The sequence below is a fragment of the Hermetia illucens genome, chromosome 1, assembly GCF_905115235.1.
Source record: "Hermetia illucens chromosome 1, iHerIll2.2.curated.20191125, whole genome shotgun sequence".
Lineage (NCBI taxonomy): Eukaryota > Metazoa > Arthropoda > Insecta > Diptera > Stratiomyidae > Hermetia > Hermetia illucens.
In genome coordinates, this window is record NC_051849.1 from 41157966 (window position 1) to 41175596 (window position 17631).

General features: G+C 39.3%; 1 protein-coding gene across 10 annotated transcripts in view; it reads right to left on the reverse strand.

The window, feature by feature from the left end:
• Window positions 1-16153, reverse strand: part of LOC119661249 (ELKS/Rab6-interacting/CAST family member 1) — a 124654-nt gene extending 108501 nt beyond the window's left edge. For 6 of the 10 annotated variants that reach the window (XM_038070492.1, XM_038070491.1, XM_038070497.1 and 3 more), the window contains exons 1-2: window positions 15050-16153; window positions 2502-2685 (exon numbers count right to left, since the gene is read on the reverse strand). In XM_038070492.1, coding sequence (XP_037926420.1) covers window positions 2502-2643 — 142 coding nt within the window. In that variant the 5' untranslated portion in view covers window positions 2644-2685; window positions 15050-16153. Of the gene's footprint in view, window positions 1-2142; window positions 2165-2501; window positions 2686-15049 lie in introns of those variants that run through there. The other 4 variants (XM_038070493.1, XM_038070494.1, XM_038070489.1 and 1 more) reach the window with 3 other exon arrangements.
• Between the last annotated feature and the right edge of the window lie 1478 nt (window positions 16154-17631).

Here is a 17631-nt window from a genome sequence, read left to right on the forward strand (position 1 = left end):
CTCGTGCGCTGGGTTCAATTACTCTATCACGATCTGAAAAGTAAAGTTCGAAGTATGGCGTTCATCAAAGAAGCGCCCTCTCACCACTCCTCTTTCTTCTTGTTATGGACACCGTCACACAGGACACATGCAACACGGTCTCAGACTGAATCTGAATAAAACTGAATTTTTGACGACCGATCCCCATGAAACAGGCAGAATCACTGTCAGCTGCAGTAACCTGTCCAGAACTGAGCGATTTAAATATCTCGGGTCAATGTTATCAGCCAATGGAGAACTACGTTATGAAATTGCTTCACGCATTAACGCAACCTGGATGAAGTGGCGTTCCACAACTGGTGTTCCTTGTGATCGACGTATCAACAAACGTTTCAAAACCAAAATTTACCGCAATGTCATCCATCCTGTCGCTCTGTATGGTTCTAAGTGTTGGTGTATTATAAAAGACAATGAACGGTGTCTTGTGGTAATGGAGACGAATATGTTGCATTGGACTTGTGGCGTGACACGATCGGTATGGAGTTGCACCGATCGTGGAAAAATTGCGAGAGACGCGTCTTCGAAGGTATGATCATGTAATTCGCGCTAACGAGAATTCACTTGCCAAGATTGGTCTGAACATCGAAGGTAAACGACCTACGCTGGATGGGGATTTCAAAGCCTCGAGATTGCATTCATATCAGGCATTTGACAAAATAAAATGGAGTCGACGCCGCTTGTAAACGGGACAAAGGCTGAAGGAAAAGAATAAAAAGGTCTGTCCATAGATAAAAAGGAGGAAATCACAAAGCGCAGCAAGTACAAAGGTATCAAGTTGTTGAGTATCTATCTATCTATAAGATATCCTCCGCTATCTTGGGCCGGATAGCCCCATGAGCCTAAAATAGAGTCCACTCCAGGTAAATCAGCAACATATCAGATATTTTCAATGCGGCATGCGCGATGGAAAAACTCCTCTATTATAGCCATAAGTTGCACCATCTTTTCATCGACTTCAAGGCGGCCTATAATATCACAACTAGAGTAAAACGGTACACGGTCATGGGTGAATTCAGCATCCCGTCTAAATTGATAAGATTGGCCGGGCTTACTCTGAACAATGTTCGAGGTTAGATAAAAGCAGCGGGATGACTCTCGATAACTTTCACTTTCTGGTGTCGCGTATTTTTCGGAGATCTGGGTTCTTAGAAAGAAACATTGCGATCTCTTAGCCTCGTTTGAGAGGAGAATCTTCAAAAGGACTTTTGGTGCCTTGCATGAGGATGTGCTATTCCGTAGCCTGTGTAACTATGAAATTTGTAAGTGATGCTTTGAACGTTTGTGGTGTAATAAATCCGGCTAAATAGGATACGGTGGGCGGAGGACCATTTTAATCTCATGTCCTACATGGAGGTAGAAAATCCCAATGAATAGTTTAGAATTGGCTAATAGTAAACTTCACAATAATGGCAACATAAAGAAAATGACATGATTGCGGTCTGAAAGCCCAACGGGCAACACTCCCCAGGAAAGTATAGACGCACGACCAAAATAAAGCAAGGGTGGATTTCACACAACGTTCTGCAGCTATATATAAAATTATTTTGGTACTTCAACAATTTGATGAGAAGATCCTGAATTTCCATAGTATAATTCATTCTAGAATGCCTAACAGCCAACCAGAGATAATGCTGGTTTTCCTGAAGAAAGCAACCTCTTCAATAAAAATAACTCCGATTTTATTTTGCATATACATAGCATGTACATATATCCACTAAGCTACCCTAAACGACCGACGTACTATCTTCAAAATCAAATTGAAACCCCGAAAACTACATTGCGTAGGATTTTTTTTCGTATTGCAAACTATTGTAGTGTTCTCTTGCTGTTCCCTATCTTTATATCTTTTACTATTTAATATCTATCGTATTATTGTAGTTGAAGCAGTTTAGGAGTCATCTCTGATTGATTGAATCAATTGAAATTAAGTAAGTACACTCTGTGCGTATCTTATGAACTACCATTAAATTCGTTATGTGTTTGGGTCAAGATAATTTCAATAGATGCCCATGACTTCTATGGTGAAAAACTTTGGATTTTGTATCAAATAATAATAAATTGTCAGAATCTGTATATTTTAAAGTAAAGCGAACGAAAAATTACGTTTTCTATTTGTGACTCGCTGCTGCATTTTGCGGTTTTATTCAAGGATAAGATGGTAAGCAAGTAGTAAAAAGGTTGAAGAAAATAATAGAAATGAGGAAAGCATAAAGGTAGATAGAAAATAAAATAATAGATACACATGCGCATGCGTGATGTTAGTACGAAAAAGATTATTTCAATTAAATTTGATCGTTACAAAAATATTTTATTTTCAAATTTTATTTATAATTACTTTGAAGTTTTATAGTATTATTCCGACTATATCAATGAATTCAAGCCAGAATATAATACTATGTACTTCTTTTATATAAAGATATGAATTTCAACAAATATATGATAATTTTGTAATATCTACTCACCTAAAGGACTTGCGCGGGATCCGTAATCTCGTGACGGTGAACGATCCACTGTTGGCAGTTCTGTTAGGCGTCTTGTTGAGCGGCCAGGACTTCGTACGGCAGAATTTGCAGTGGATATTGGATTATAGTCGTCGCGAGACATAATATCCGCGGTAAAACCGCGGTTCACTTCTTAGCCAGTTTCCTGTAAAAAGAAGGTGAATATGAGGTTACCTCATATTATGTGCATATTTTGAGAAATACTGTCAAATTATCGCGAGATGCAGGTCTTAGTCGGGAAGGAAATAGAAAGGAGACCTATAACAATAAACTACTATACATATATAAAGGAAAGAGTAACAAGTCTACAATCCAATCATCAGTTAACTCAATATCTGCCGTTTTTCGATGTAGACGAGTGTAAAACCAGCCTTCGATTGCCAGGGACCTCAGCACTCTAGTAGCGATAATCTTATTTTACTCAAATATCTAATGTGAGAAGAGACCATGAAGAATGTGTAACTTAGATATTTGCCCAATCCATTCCAAAGATGTCCAGTACTTTTTATGTTTTGTCAGACGGTTTAGGGTTCGGGGAAGAATACTGCAAGTGCGTCAATGAGCTGGCTACATGAACATCTTCATAACTCCTTGCACGAAAATGTTTGAATTTTTGTTGATGAAGTAATGCTCCTGCCGAGCCGTGCTGTTAGAAGACCTACTAGAAGACTAAGGCGTGAGTGGCCTGTCAAATCTTTTTAAAAAATCTAACTCTTGCACGACTGAATTTTTGCAAACATATTCAGCAAAGATCCACAAATGCAGGCCAAATACAGTCACAAGCCTAGATGGAAGATAAATGGATGCTTTGACAAGTAATGTTAGCAATTGATTTTAAAATTTCTTGAAAGTTTGAACAGTTATATCCTCGAAGCGATGATGACCTTTAATAATAATAACCTGATGACCTTTAACAATAATGATAAAATCCGCATTAGCCGGTCCCAAGCGGTCCATTGGCGGCATCAACAATGCAACGTCGCACTGCAGGTAACAGTTTCGGTACCCGCCGAAGCATTCTATTCTACTGTCCAGCTGAAGTCTGCGCTGAGGTTCGGGACAAATTTCAAAGAGGGTACATTGAATTCTCGAAAATGGATCCTTTGCATAGAGCGTCTCTAGCGGTGATGAGATTGCATCTCGGCTGTGTGCTGATATGTCGCTTCTGCAAATACAATCACTTCTGTGTTGTGGTGCAATTACGGCTGTCAGATTGCACGGTCAGAAGATTCGCTTTCGCGTTATTGGTTTGAGTGACCGAAGAGATCCACCATGGAAAATTCGTCTGGAATGTCGGCGGGACTCACTAAGACAAGATATTCCCAAGTTGATTCAAATCGGCATTGGCAGTGCCAGCAGACGGGTGGCAAATAAAGTGCAGAGGGTATACAGAAACTATGCCATCCCCAGTTAGATACCCGTAGTTGAAATTCTGGGTACACTAAAGCAGAAATTTCTTGGGATGAATACGAACACTTCATATATCATTTGGAAAATTTGGAAATGGGTTATCCATGATTCTTTTATGAATGCTTAAGAAATAGGACAGCAGAATTCCGGTTTGAATAGCTTTTTAATTCTAGTGGTTATTGAAGAGGAATTACAGAAAATTTAAGTTGGGTACTGGTCATGTCTCCTTAAACAATTCCGCTGCTAATGTGCCTTATCTTTTTACATTGGCCGCACTGATACCTTGCACAAAATTTGTCCTCGTCCAGATCCCAGCTGGACACAAGTTTGAATCAGGAAATATATTTGGGCTATGATCCCATACCAGGGCTGTACATTAAGAGAGGAGCAACTAGCCTGGACAAAACTTCAATAAGTTCCAATAATTTATTGGCAAGTTTAAAAAACAAGACCCATTAGCAATTTGCTTTATTGCAGGAGTGGAATGTGAGCTTTAATGGAAGTTTCATATAAAGCAGTGAATAATAATCCGAGCACAAACTCTTTAAACCCATTATGACTCCGAATTGAAAAGAGAGTGGAGCAAAAAAATAAAATTAAGATACTGAAATGCATCAGAAACATTCACTGGAATTTGGTGAATATACTAACTACCAAAAAAAATTAAAAGAAACACCCACCAGACAAACCGAAGAAGTAACGACGAATGCGTTTTACGTCGATGGTAAGACAGAATAAATATTTTCCACAACTGCGATGCCAAAATGGAGGCAATTATTGCAAGACGTCTCGTATCTCAGTGCTCGATGTGGGCTTTTTTGCCTTTGGTAGAGATAGTTCGAAAAAGTGCAGCATCAATGAAGTATGAGGAACAAACTCTGTCTACATTGTTCAGAACGCAATGCAGGATGCAATAATTGAAAGCCAACAGTACCATATGCCCCTTCCTTTGTAAATGGAAAGTAGTTCAGCCTAATTGAACAAGTATAATGTATGTATCACTGTTTACTCTGCCAAGCCTTATTGAAAAAGATAAATGACAAGTCATGATAGTCTGGATGACCAAAAAAGATTTAAGCGTTTCCATTACTAGTAAGGAAAATTTTTTGGCTGATTTAGTTCGTGAGGCTATAATAATAACGCTTAAGACACTATTGACACTCCTTTAAGTTAGGGATCAACCTTAATATTCCCTATTCTATGTAGAATTCTTGACTGTCCACTAGAGATAGATGACAGTTAATTTGATGTGCTGAAATGAAGTGAAATCGACATCGAAAGGATCATTACTAAGTAGATTCAGGTCCTCGCTGGCAGATCGCCCCCTTTCATATTTGTAGGAGACAAATGCGGTTTCTCAAGTTTGCATGTGCTAAACTCCTTGGTAGTGAACTTTTGGGATATGGATGGATGGATTTAATAGGAATCCATTAAAGCAAATTGAACGAAAATTGAAAGTACAAACAAAGACGCAGTTGGACACGAAATAAAATTTGAAATCCGGTGAAAATGAAACCATTAGTTTGACAATGCAAAGCAGCCCCACAAGAGTATAGTGAAACTTACCAACAATACGAATATATAGAACGAACTACCAGGAAAAAGGAAGACGATCATCTGAGGCGGAGGCCTGTTCAATCAACTCGAAAAGACGCTGAGATTTAAACAGAGTAAATTGTTAAAACAGGCTAGATCACAATTGTAAGAAAGCATTGGAAATATTGGAGCTACAATGGAGAAACAGGCAATTCAAAGCTCGCAATAAAAGAGTGCTTAAACGTCTACATATAGCAAAAGATACTATTTCTTCACTGAAGGGTATTTTTACGAAAGGGAAAATTCAGAAAATTCGAATTTCAAATAAAAAGATGCGTTGGAGTGAGCAGTGAAGATATTTCTTCTGCCATTTCTCTTTACTCTGCTGGACCACGATTATACAGGCTTCTATACAAGAGAAAAGTAGCACTGCGAGCAGAGATATTCTTAATTCATAATTTTACTTTAGCCATAATATTATAGTTCCAGAGATACAAGATGTTTATACAATTTCACTGCACATTGTATCGGCACAAGTGACGTCATCAGCAATTTGTCGTTTTGTGTTGATATTACCTTGTCTAGTCTCTGCTGCTGTCGAAGCATTGACAAACTACATCAGAGCATTCAAAAGGGAGTGACTGGCGCAGGTCAGGAGGTTTTACGATTTCCCGTTTGCGGTCCAACCGTTATTTTTTTTATTTTAATCTTTTAGTTTTAGCTTGCGTGTTGATCTGCCAGTAGGCTTGCGCGAATCCTCGGGTTTGAAGAATTTTCAGGATCCGGTGTGGACCCATTTTTAAATGGGTGACACGTGACACGTGAATTTTTGTATGATGACACGTGATGGATCGAAGTGCTCAGAACCCCCCCTCCCCCCGCCCCACATTATTGATCCTAGCTAGCATAGAGGCATGCAGGCACGTGTGGACGGAACACTTCGATGGACTTTCAATATTTGCGAGCGGACTTTCAAGGTCAATTCTGCCATCTTTTTAGGTTCTTTGGGATAGCTCTCCCCTATTGGTCGTCTCCGGCCACTCAGGTTGGTATTTGACTCTTTTCCAAGGAGTCACTTTACTCATGAAAAGTATACATTGATTAATGCAAAATTAAGTAAAAAATAATTTTGCTATATATTTCAAGTATCCATCAAAATCATATTACATTATTCAGAATGACCGTGTATTGTTTTCCCGTTATAAAAAATTTATGAAATAACATTGAAATTTCCAGCGTCATATTATTATGCGGCAAGAGGCAGGCGAGCTCTATGGATACGATTGTACGTAAGTTAGATTGCAAACTGATTTCTTCTATGTGGGGTGGAGTCAGACCAGGAGTATACCGATTAGTGGAAGTGTTATCATTGGCAACCATTAGTTGGTCTCCTTACGTTGGACGGATCTGGTACTGGAGATCTCCTTATTGACACGGAAGAATTTATGTGCGCCTATTAGGACGGCCTGGTCACCACTCATGCTCATGACCAGATTACAGAAACATGGATTTGTCGATACACATCCTGACGTCTCTTGATGTTCTGAGACTCTATAGTATTGTTCAAACCGTGAAGCAGTACACCATTGAGCGAACATTATCAATACTGCTGACTCTCGGCGGATCTTCTCAACAACCTACCACCCCCAAACTTCTATTTTTTAAGTAAGTAGGGTGGTCGAAGCTTAACTGCTTAGTGTTAGTAGTGAGTGAACCCCGACATCAGCAGAGGTTCTGATAACTCGGTAATACCATATAATGAGCGCTAAGCTGCAGATGAAAAAAAGACGACGATAGGAACTATTCTGGGTAAAACTGCAATGAAGGGGGATGAAATATTTCAATAAATATTAATAATCATGGCCAACTATCCAAATCAAAAAAGAAGAAGGGAATAGATCTAATGCAGACAGTAGGGTCAGATAGACTTTAACAAAGTTAAAAACTATTTAAAATTAAGTCCATTATAAGTCACCCCACTTGAAAAAAGATATATATGATGAATGGCTGGAAAACATTTAAAGCTTCTCCGCGAATAGGTTTCTTGATCGATGAAATATCGCTAGTTGTGTGTAGACGACCTTATTGACCACGGACGGACAATTGTGAACGTGGTCAAAGAATATCAATAAAAATGAAGTTAACGGCAAATATGGAAGCAGAGGACTGTATTTATTAACGCAAAGATTTTGAGGTTCAATTGCCACTGAGAATGTGGCGTTCGGTAAGGATTAGAAGTCTGGTACCATATTAAAGTGCATGAAGGATAACATATTGCACACTTTTATAACAAAATTTGATTCGTTTTACTTAGGTCTAACTGAAAAAAAAGCCTTTGGCGTCAAAAAAGGTTGCACTTGCTTCATATAGGGTGGTCTTTTGTAAAAGGCTTTTGTCAATCACACAGAATATCTCTTGAAATTTGAGCCGGAATATGTCAGAATACAAAAGAGCTTATTGGATAATGGTGGCATTCCTCAAGTAACTGGATTATGGAGATGGCATTTACTTGTTTCTTTGCTGAGTTGTTGGCTAAATGAGTATCAAAAAGAAGGCAGGTAGTGTCAGACGCAGGATCAACATTAAAAATTCGGGTTTAAAACCCCCTTTGATGTTAGAATTGCACATACTTATTCCGTGAACCCTTACCACCGGATTGCTTAGCGTATTAGCAGATACCTATTTTACAATTTTTATGCAAACTCTTATCCATAATTAATTTAATAACATTTATTTATATTTTGATATCTCTTTGATTCTAAAACTGGATCGATTCGAAAGGCAGATCTTAGACCCTTTTATACCTTTTATACTCAATACACGAGAAAAGTGGGCGAATACCTTTATAGAAACTATTTTGATATCAGGACTTCTTATCAACGTTTGAGCCATTTGCTATGTTATTCTACCTAAATTTCGCCCTACTTTTATACATCCTTTGCGCTGTTGCTGTCATGGTGGACTTTAATTGACATTACACACATTTTCCCAGTGATTTTCTTCACAATAATATTTTGTTTTCATTTCTTTATCCTAAATTCCCATTTCCTGTCGTCCCTTCTACCATTACTCTTGTCTTGAACTTCAACTGTCTGCAATTACCATAAAATAATAATATTTATTCATTTTTTATTCTTGCTATGTTCATATTATTTCCGCGACAATCTTATGTATAAAAATAATAAGTCATAGTAGTAGATCTTCATGCCAGTGAATTGGGTGACCTTGGGGAATAGCAGCGATTTGGCCCATTCGAGAGAGTAAAAGGGGAAGGAGTGGGGGAGGGGGTGTATGTCACGTTGAACGATCAGAGTTGTCTCCTTTTGGATCGTCGGGAATTCCGTTGCTTAAGTTTATGGCTAACAGGTGTGCCCGATTGTTTTTCGATGGGAAATAAGAGAGAAGTTGCGGAAATTTATTGTGTTAGCGCGTGAACACGGAACTTTTATGTGAGATCTAAGGATAATCCGATTTTAATGAAGAGATTATTAATTCGTGATGTCAGTATGGTACAGTAAAATCCTATCGGGGACTGAGAAAAAGTCTGGGCAACCGAGATATAAAGATGTGGGAAATCATTTGAGGTCAGTTCCTCCTAACAATTAAAAGGCAGAAAACCAAAAAAAAACTGACTTACTCAAAGGATCTCATTAGGGGGACAACGTGCGAGGGGATCATTCGTCTATATCATTGATCATCATTGATTAGAGGCTACTGTTTCAGCGCATAGTGATGCCAAATGTAAAGCTTCTATTTATGCTTGCTTTTGATCTTAAAAATAGAATTGTATTTTCAACAAAGAGTTTTTATAAAATTTTGCCAAAAAACACGATTTTTCGAATGAATCCCACCCAACATTCATCAAACGAATCATTACTAAAAACGAGAACTTTTGCCAGAAAGTCAGATGGCGAATAAGCTGTGTTATTTGGGCGTTGTGTGAGCTGAAAAACGAAGGGGTTTTTGGGAAAACTGTTTGTGGCTTTTGCACTGCAATAACTCATCATCGAATAATATTATTGTAACCCACAATTTTTTTACCAAACACAATAAATATCATCCAATAACCACCGAATCCATCTGATTTGGCCACTTGCGAAACGAGTGAAAAAACCACTTCAATCCTGACCGAATTCTGGGAACTTTTTGATTAATGTAACATTTGGACCTTTAATATGTCAGTCTATTGACTTTAATCCCCTGCAATGTCCTAGGGAACAGTACACCTACACGTAATAGACAAATTTGTCCTACTATAAAAGGGTGGTATATTGACATTTTGAGATTTACATTTTATATGGCTGTTTGCAGATATTTTGGTAGGAAAGATTCTTAGAATGACACCTACTTCGTCTTATGATGCGTAAATTTTGACCCATAATTGTGAAACTTCAAATATTACTGTGTAAATTTTATTATGCATTGAAAAGCCATTATTAATTCATCCAAATCAATTTCATCACCCCCTCAAAATAAAACCCTCTTCTATACAATGCACTTATGCTGACATTGTTTTCACTCCAAAAAGTTATTAGCAATCACTTTGAATTTCATCAATAGATTCAAAGCGTGTTCCTGGGGCATCTTCTGAGTTTCACAGAAAAGTAGAAGTTATATGGAGTTAACTCAGGTGAGTTAGATAGTTCCGCAATGAATGAAATTTTTAGCGAGAAACTCATAAAAAATCAATGACCTTTTTTGAGGAAATTGAATCTTCTTGGCACCAAACGAGATTTGACTTTACTGAGGCCAATAGTCCTCCAAAATCATTTCAACTCATCAAATTGAAACGTCAACTATATCGACAAGGTCGTTAATTGTTAATCGACGATTTTGAGGCACCAATTCTTTGGTTTTTTTGACGTGTCATCAAGGCATTCCAGGTCGTCAACACGATCTCTACCTTTTTAAGGTCTTTGAACCATTTATAAATGTTTTCCTGTGGCACATTCGATTTACCGAATGCCTTCTGACATTTCTGAAGCTGAAATTTCATTCCGCAGACAAAAGTTATTGGCACACCTTTGCTTAACAAAATCAAAGGTTTGAAAATTGTCAGAATCGCATGCGCTACTATATAACTAATGATGACACTGACATAAAATTTGGCAAAGTTGTCACTACTCGTATAGTTTGTCGGAATCGGTTAGCTCTCGAAGTTTAAACAATTCGGAAAATTGATAGACCAGTAGCTTACTCCAAACTACAATTGTATTTTACAGTGTATATATATATATATATATATTTCGGAAGTAACTTACCTCCTTCATCAGTACAAAGCTACTGATGTACTTTGCACTGATGAAGGGGATACGTTACTCCCGAAATATATATATACACTGTAAAATAAAATTGTAGTTTGGAGTAAGCTACTGGTCTATCAATTTCGGAAGTTGGACGCTTCGAGTATGGAAGGATCTACTAATTTTTTATGTGAGAATATTTGGCTACAGGATATTTAATTCGAAGTGGTATTGACATTTTATCTGGCTAAGAGTAGTAATTTGACGCGAAAAGGATTAATTTCACCTACTAAATGTTTGCTAATAATAGCACGGTTTCCACCAAACATTTCAGTATGATGCTTCCTATTAAGGTCGCTGCAAAATTTACGTATAGAGGATAAACTATAAATGATAAAAAAAGCAAGAAATTTTCAAAATATAATAAGTGAAGTCGAACCAAGACTGGATCGATGAATGGAAGTCGAAGGCAATGCACGGTAAACACGTGAATTATCTTTGGCAGCCAACAGATGGCTGGCAGATGGCTGTGTGCTGGGGAGCTTTTGCTGAGATGGAAGGGTTCATGTGTGCCATTCAGGACGGCGTGGTGGTCACCCGAGCTTATAAAAAGCTCATAATGAAAGAACGGGTGAGGAAGGACCAGTGCAGAATGTGAACCGTTAGAGACGTTGGACCATCTCATTTCTGTCTGTACTGGTATGGCACCGGTGAAATACATCACCAGGCATAATGCCGTATGTAAGGTTACCCATCAAAACCTTGCATACAAGCATGGGCTGATCACGGGAACATGTCCGGTTTACCGATATGAGGCGCAAGCAATACTTGATAGTTCTGCTTACAGCATGTACTGGGACCGACAAGTTCTGACTGATCGCCATACTCTACATAACAAGCCTGACGTACTGGTAATTGACGCAGACGGGTCGTTCTGCCTATATAATTGATATTGCTATACTTGGAGAACAAAGTGAATTACGAGCCACTAGCTCCGATAATTAAAGAAATTTGGCGTCTCGAGCGGGTGGTTGTAGTTCCCATAATATTGTTAGCTACAGGTATTGTACCTGAATCCCTCGCAGCTTCCCTTGATGTCCTGGGAATTTCGCACAGTCTAGTTTAAGCCATGCAAAAGTACATCATTCTGCATACGTGTTCGATGTTGCGGGGAGTTCTCGACGGATTCTCCTGTTAACCTACCACCGGCCACCACCAGCAGCACCCCTTTAGTTTTTAAGTAGGAAAGATCCTCCAGACCTAAATGCTTGGGACTTAGTGTTAGTATTAGGTAAAATCCAGAATCTACCGAGATTGTGACAATTCGGAAATAACATAATATTATTAACTTTATTTGAACAGATATTGTAACGGGAGTATTTTGAGATCTAGATACCATGAGGATGGACCATCATTCTCCACTTAGCAACCAATGTTAAAATATCTGTTCCGAAAAGTGCTAATCGAGACTTTTCATTTGATACCCCACATGACTATATTAGGCGAAACAAACTTCACACACACCGTTTGCATGTATGGTACCTCCCGCTCAACTCAATGGTATTTGGTATGAACAGGAAGGAAATGGGTGTGACAGACCGACAGACAGACGGCAATTGAATCGATTCTAAGAAGGTTCACACCAAACTTTAAAAAGCGCTGTAGAGAAGTAGACCCTACATAAATGGAATTTTAATATTTCACTCGAATGTCAATTCTTCTCTTTAATTATGACGTAAGCATCTTAGTTGCATGTCTCAAGATGCAGTAAATTCGCGTGAAATTTATTGGTTTGAACTGCTATAACTTTTATGCTAATAGCAGGATTTTCACGACTTAGTCCGCCATTCACTTAATGGCCGACCGGACCAGTTGGAGAGCAACATACATCCACGGTTGTGGCCCACGAAACCCTGATTCTTGGGCAAGAACCCAAGTTGCAAAAAGTACATGACTTGCGGTTTCGTCCTAAGCCCAACTTAGGAATCCCTCGATCCTCAAACAAAAGTGTAGTTTAGCCTCGGCCGACTTAGGCTTGAATTTTACAATGTGGGTTTTGTCTTTATTATAATTCATATACATGCCGTCTTTTGAATTAATATAAGGGAGTAAATGCCACCTTGTAACCACTTCGGTCACACTGCTCCCAGCGCAGAGGTGAGGCAGCGTCTGATGAGTTGCCTCTGCCCGGGATGAAACCGCAAGTCATAGACTTAGGGAGGGTTTTCAGTTAATTTCAAATAGCTGGTAATATACTATTAGTAAGTTCATTTGTAGAGATATCGAAATGGGACATAGTTTGAGGCCTAAATTTAATATGAGCGCATCCCCTTGATGTTCTTCAGATTTTTGGGTTGGGTGGTTTCCGAAAATTAGTCGAGTCTCACATAAAGTGTGCACATGCGATCAAGGGGTCAAGCTCGTGCACTTTGCAATTTAATAGTTTCGGAAAGTACTAATTGAGACCTTTCATTTGACTTCCATATTCGATGGAAAAAAGTTACAGTCTCCCTTTGTATGCACTCCACTCCACGCAAATTTATGTTACTTACTGCATGCGCGGGATTTCATAGTTCCCTTATTTCCACCAAGTTTCGTTCGGATCGGTGTAGTCATTTTGAAAAAAGTTCGTGTGGCAGACAGATAGACAGCGAATCGATTTTAATAAGGTTTTGTGGGAAAGAAAACTTTACCCTTTCGAACATAGTAGAATTGATTAACCCCCTTATTTGATTCCTCTTTTTCACATGAACTGACCTGGTTCCGATTTTCGACTTATTTCTTTCCTTGCTAAAGCTGCTGCTCTTGTGAAGCGAAGAACTCTGCAGCCTTAACTGGTCGAACTACAGATTTGCACTGTGCGTTCGACCTGTCCACTAAATATTATCAAAGTTTTCATATCATTGTGTTTGCTCAGTCATGGACCAATGAACTTTAGTTTCAATCCATTGATCAAGCAATTAAAGGAAATCTACTTAAACAGAAGCGACACCTTGAAAATGTATATTAATATCTTAGGCTAATACCTGCAGCACTCTCTTAGATTTTAAGAGTTTGCCCAAGATTGTGCTCGGCCTTTCTCTGTTGTGCTTTGCTTATATGGGCCTAGAATTTCTTCCTATTATCTAACTCTACATTAATTGTTTTTCTTGCCCCATTTTTGGTATTTTTTGAATTGGTCGACTGGCACTCTTCCCCTTTTTATAATCCCGATTTGCTATTGTATAAAATGTCCACTCCCCAACAAGCTTTCACTGGGTAAATGCTGGTTATCCTTTTTTTCTCGTGAAGTAGAAAGTACAAAGAAAACTTCACAAGAATCAAATTTCATCCTACCCTGATGGAATTGTATATATTTGTCTTTATCCCTTCTCAGTTGTTTCTTTATTCATTTAGTGTTTTTTGTTTGTTTTTCCGTAGTTTTCTGTCTCTAACCAACTCCTTAGCTCACAGGCCGCCCACAACAAAGCCCGTCTAGCAACAATTGGAAGATTTCGTGGCTGAAATTCATAATTGCAATAGCGATGACTTGGCTATAAAAGGTCCTGGGCAACGCTTTCTGTTCTCAAGTGCACTTGAGCGTAACTAGACGAGCTAAAATCATCCTTAACCGGTAGCTTGATAGTGTCAACAAAATTTGCTCTTCTTTCTATCTTGAGTATATTTGTTCACATACATTTCAGTCTCAACGAGCTGACCTGACCTAGCCTGAACCGACTTTGAGTGTGTTCAATTCATCCGAAACAAATTCACTCCATTTCTTTGATGAGAATGTTTGAGGAGCGGAATGATTCTTTTCGAGGGCACTATTTGAATTTGGGTCAAAAGATGAGCTCAGCGAAGAGTAATGTTCCTGTGTGCCTCGTTGGATGCTGTTTCCTTCAAAGCTCACATGGTAACACTAACTCCAGTTTCAGACGTAAATATTGATTTACTTGGTTGGCTCCATTAGACAACAAAAATTTCCTCGGCTTCCTTTTTCATTCGTTCTGCCTTCAACGGGATCTTCTATTGACAGACAGTGGGAAGCTCAAAAGGAACTCTATTTCCGGAAAATCACCCATCGCAAGATAAAAATATCAGCACATTCCACATTTGGAGCTTGTATAGTTGCTAATTTTGTGCTTTTTGATTCATTAGGCGACGGACGGATGGATGCCCTCCACGGAAACTCGACACCAACGTTGAACGCTTGCATTTGGCCTGAAAACACATTCCGAATAGAGAGGAAAAAATAAGCTTCCACTAAGTTGGAAAATGCGGAGCTTTGGCTAGGAGAAAGGGTCGTGTACATGAGGGTAGTACTAGAGTGTACGTTACCTTGCTCTATGTATATCTCTGGGAAGACCGATGATAACTCTGTACTGAACAGAATCACTCGACTCCGGGGCTTAGCGCGCCACGCTAACGCAATTGACTTAGGACTCCTCCGGCCACTCGCTGGTACCCCGTTTCCCTTGGGCCACTGCTATCACACTCTGATCCGGGTAGGACATAGAGGTTGGCATTCGGGCAAAGAGTTTTCATTGAAATCCGCCCAGGATAGGATGCAACTGGTTTTAACACTTTAGCGATTTTATCGCCGATTCGTCCATTATCCAGGAAACAATACGAAAAGATGTTCCTATGTAGAGGTCTTCACCTGAAGTCAAAGCGAACCGCGCGTACTTAACCGAATCCGTCGTGGGGGCAGCCCGATTACTCCATCACCCTGCGATCGCAGGTCGTTTCGGGGAAGCGTTTTATTTACAAGTACGTGCCACTAGGCTAATGAATCGTTTATTATTCGCCACACTAATTAAATGCCAGCATGCCACACGCGATTCGACAATGAGTGAGAAACCAACGGGACCCAATTTCACACTTTTCCACCAACGCTACACCAAAGCTCGTGACCATACTTTTCTTTTCCGAGCACCGAAAGCTTGCGACTCAGAAAAATCTTCACCTACTTTATTTGACATGAATTCTCGACTTTCTTATACCTTTTCCACGAATCCCGAATATAGTTTTTCATCCTTGATTTCTGGACTGCAGACAGGCAGCGACTCTGGAACTAGTTTCACCCTCAAACACTTTGCTCGTTTGTGAATGGAAAGGATTCGCCCGTGATACAGCTCACTGATTACGGTTTTTCACCCTCGCACGGAAGTAAATGGAATTGATTTTTTCAAGGATTTTTTCTCGAGCCTCAACTCGCAAATCTCTCAATCGACAGCTCACGGATGCACTTCGTTCTCATCAGGAATCCACAATCGCTTAACGCTTGCACTTCTTTCCACCCACAATTTCCACCGATTTTTCTCACTGAAAACTAGTCCACTTTAGAGCCATGGTTGCTGGTGAAAAACTCATTCGCGTTACCACTTCGAACACTTGCAAGTTCTTCGGGCCAGAGGGATCAATGAAATTGTGCAAATCGTACGCAAGCGCCCTTCCAAATACGATAACAATTCGAATCAGACTTTTCCACTTTTCACACTGGATTTCTGACTCCGAGGAGCTTTTCCTTGCTCGGACTAGTACGTTTTGGGGGATTTTCCCTGGTGAATTGTTCGTGTATTCGATAAGATATGGGAGGACGATATAGCGGTTGAAACCGACCAGTGGCCGTTGGCTAGTCAGGTTTGAAAAAAGTTACATAATCGAAGTGGTTAGGCCTCAGAGTTCGAAGTTGGTAAGTTTTCTCCCAGGTGATTAATTGGTTTCCCTTATTATAAGCGAGTTTTCATGAATGGGACGAAATAAGTTCATGGAAGGTTTCTTGTTATGAGCTTGTGCTTACCCACATGCTCAATTAGCTTTGTAATTAGGATATCCTGTTTTCCTAGCAAATTTCCACTTTAAGCAAAAAGCCGAAACCTTAGGAGTTTTTCCTTTACAATGGTATTCCTTTGTGTTGATATGAAACTAGGCATTCATACATGAACATAATTGTATTAAAAATAGAATAATGGACGAGGTTTATATCATACAAGAGACGGAAAAGGCGGGAATCACCCATAATCTTTGAAGAATTGAATAAGTCGGATACCAGGAGCTTAAAGTTTCTTATATAAGTGGTAGATCTACACGAAACTGGTAAATTTGATATGTTAGTAATAATGAAGTTTGTACCAAATTTTCTAGCATCGTATGTTATATTATGATTTGTATTGTTGTAAAATTTTGTGATCGCAAGAGCTAGCTAAGGGGCTAAAAAGTTGTAAAGGTCGGGCTTGCCAAAATGATGCCAATCATTTAGTGGTATATTACGAACGAAAGGATAGGAAAGTTGGGACGAAAATCAGTTGTCTTATCAGTCGTTTCGAAAGAGAAAGGCGTGTTTCTAGAAATTATAAGATATATTCAAGTGTACGTGGAGCCTAATTGAGAAGTAACTTGAGAGACTGATGTCTTCCCTATTCTGCCAGGTAAAGATGAAGCTTGGTGGCAAGATTAGTTATTTTTTACAGTTTCACCTCTTAAAACTCAGGGAATGTAGGGTTATGAGGGATAGCAATATCAATAATATACGCGAAGCGAACCGTCTTATCAACTGAAAGTACATCAGGCTTGTTATGTGGAGTATGGCGATAAGTCAGAACTTGTATTTTTGATGAATAGCCTTACATACAGCATTACAGCGAGTCGACTTTTCGATGATGTTGTGCCATCACGTCAACCACGCCCCTACCTCCGATGTCACGAGGCAGGTTCATCGGCTCCACGGCGGAGTTTGAATGATGCATTCGGAATTTGGACACAGTTGTCCGTATCCGCCGCTGGACGTTTCCCAGATCGGTCTTCGTCCACGGCAATATTCCGAATGTATAAGCCAGTGAAGGGATAGCGAATATGTTCAGTGTGCCTACTTTATTCTTCCCCAAGAGATGCGATTTCAGTACCAGCTTCACACGTCG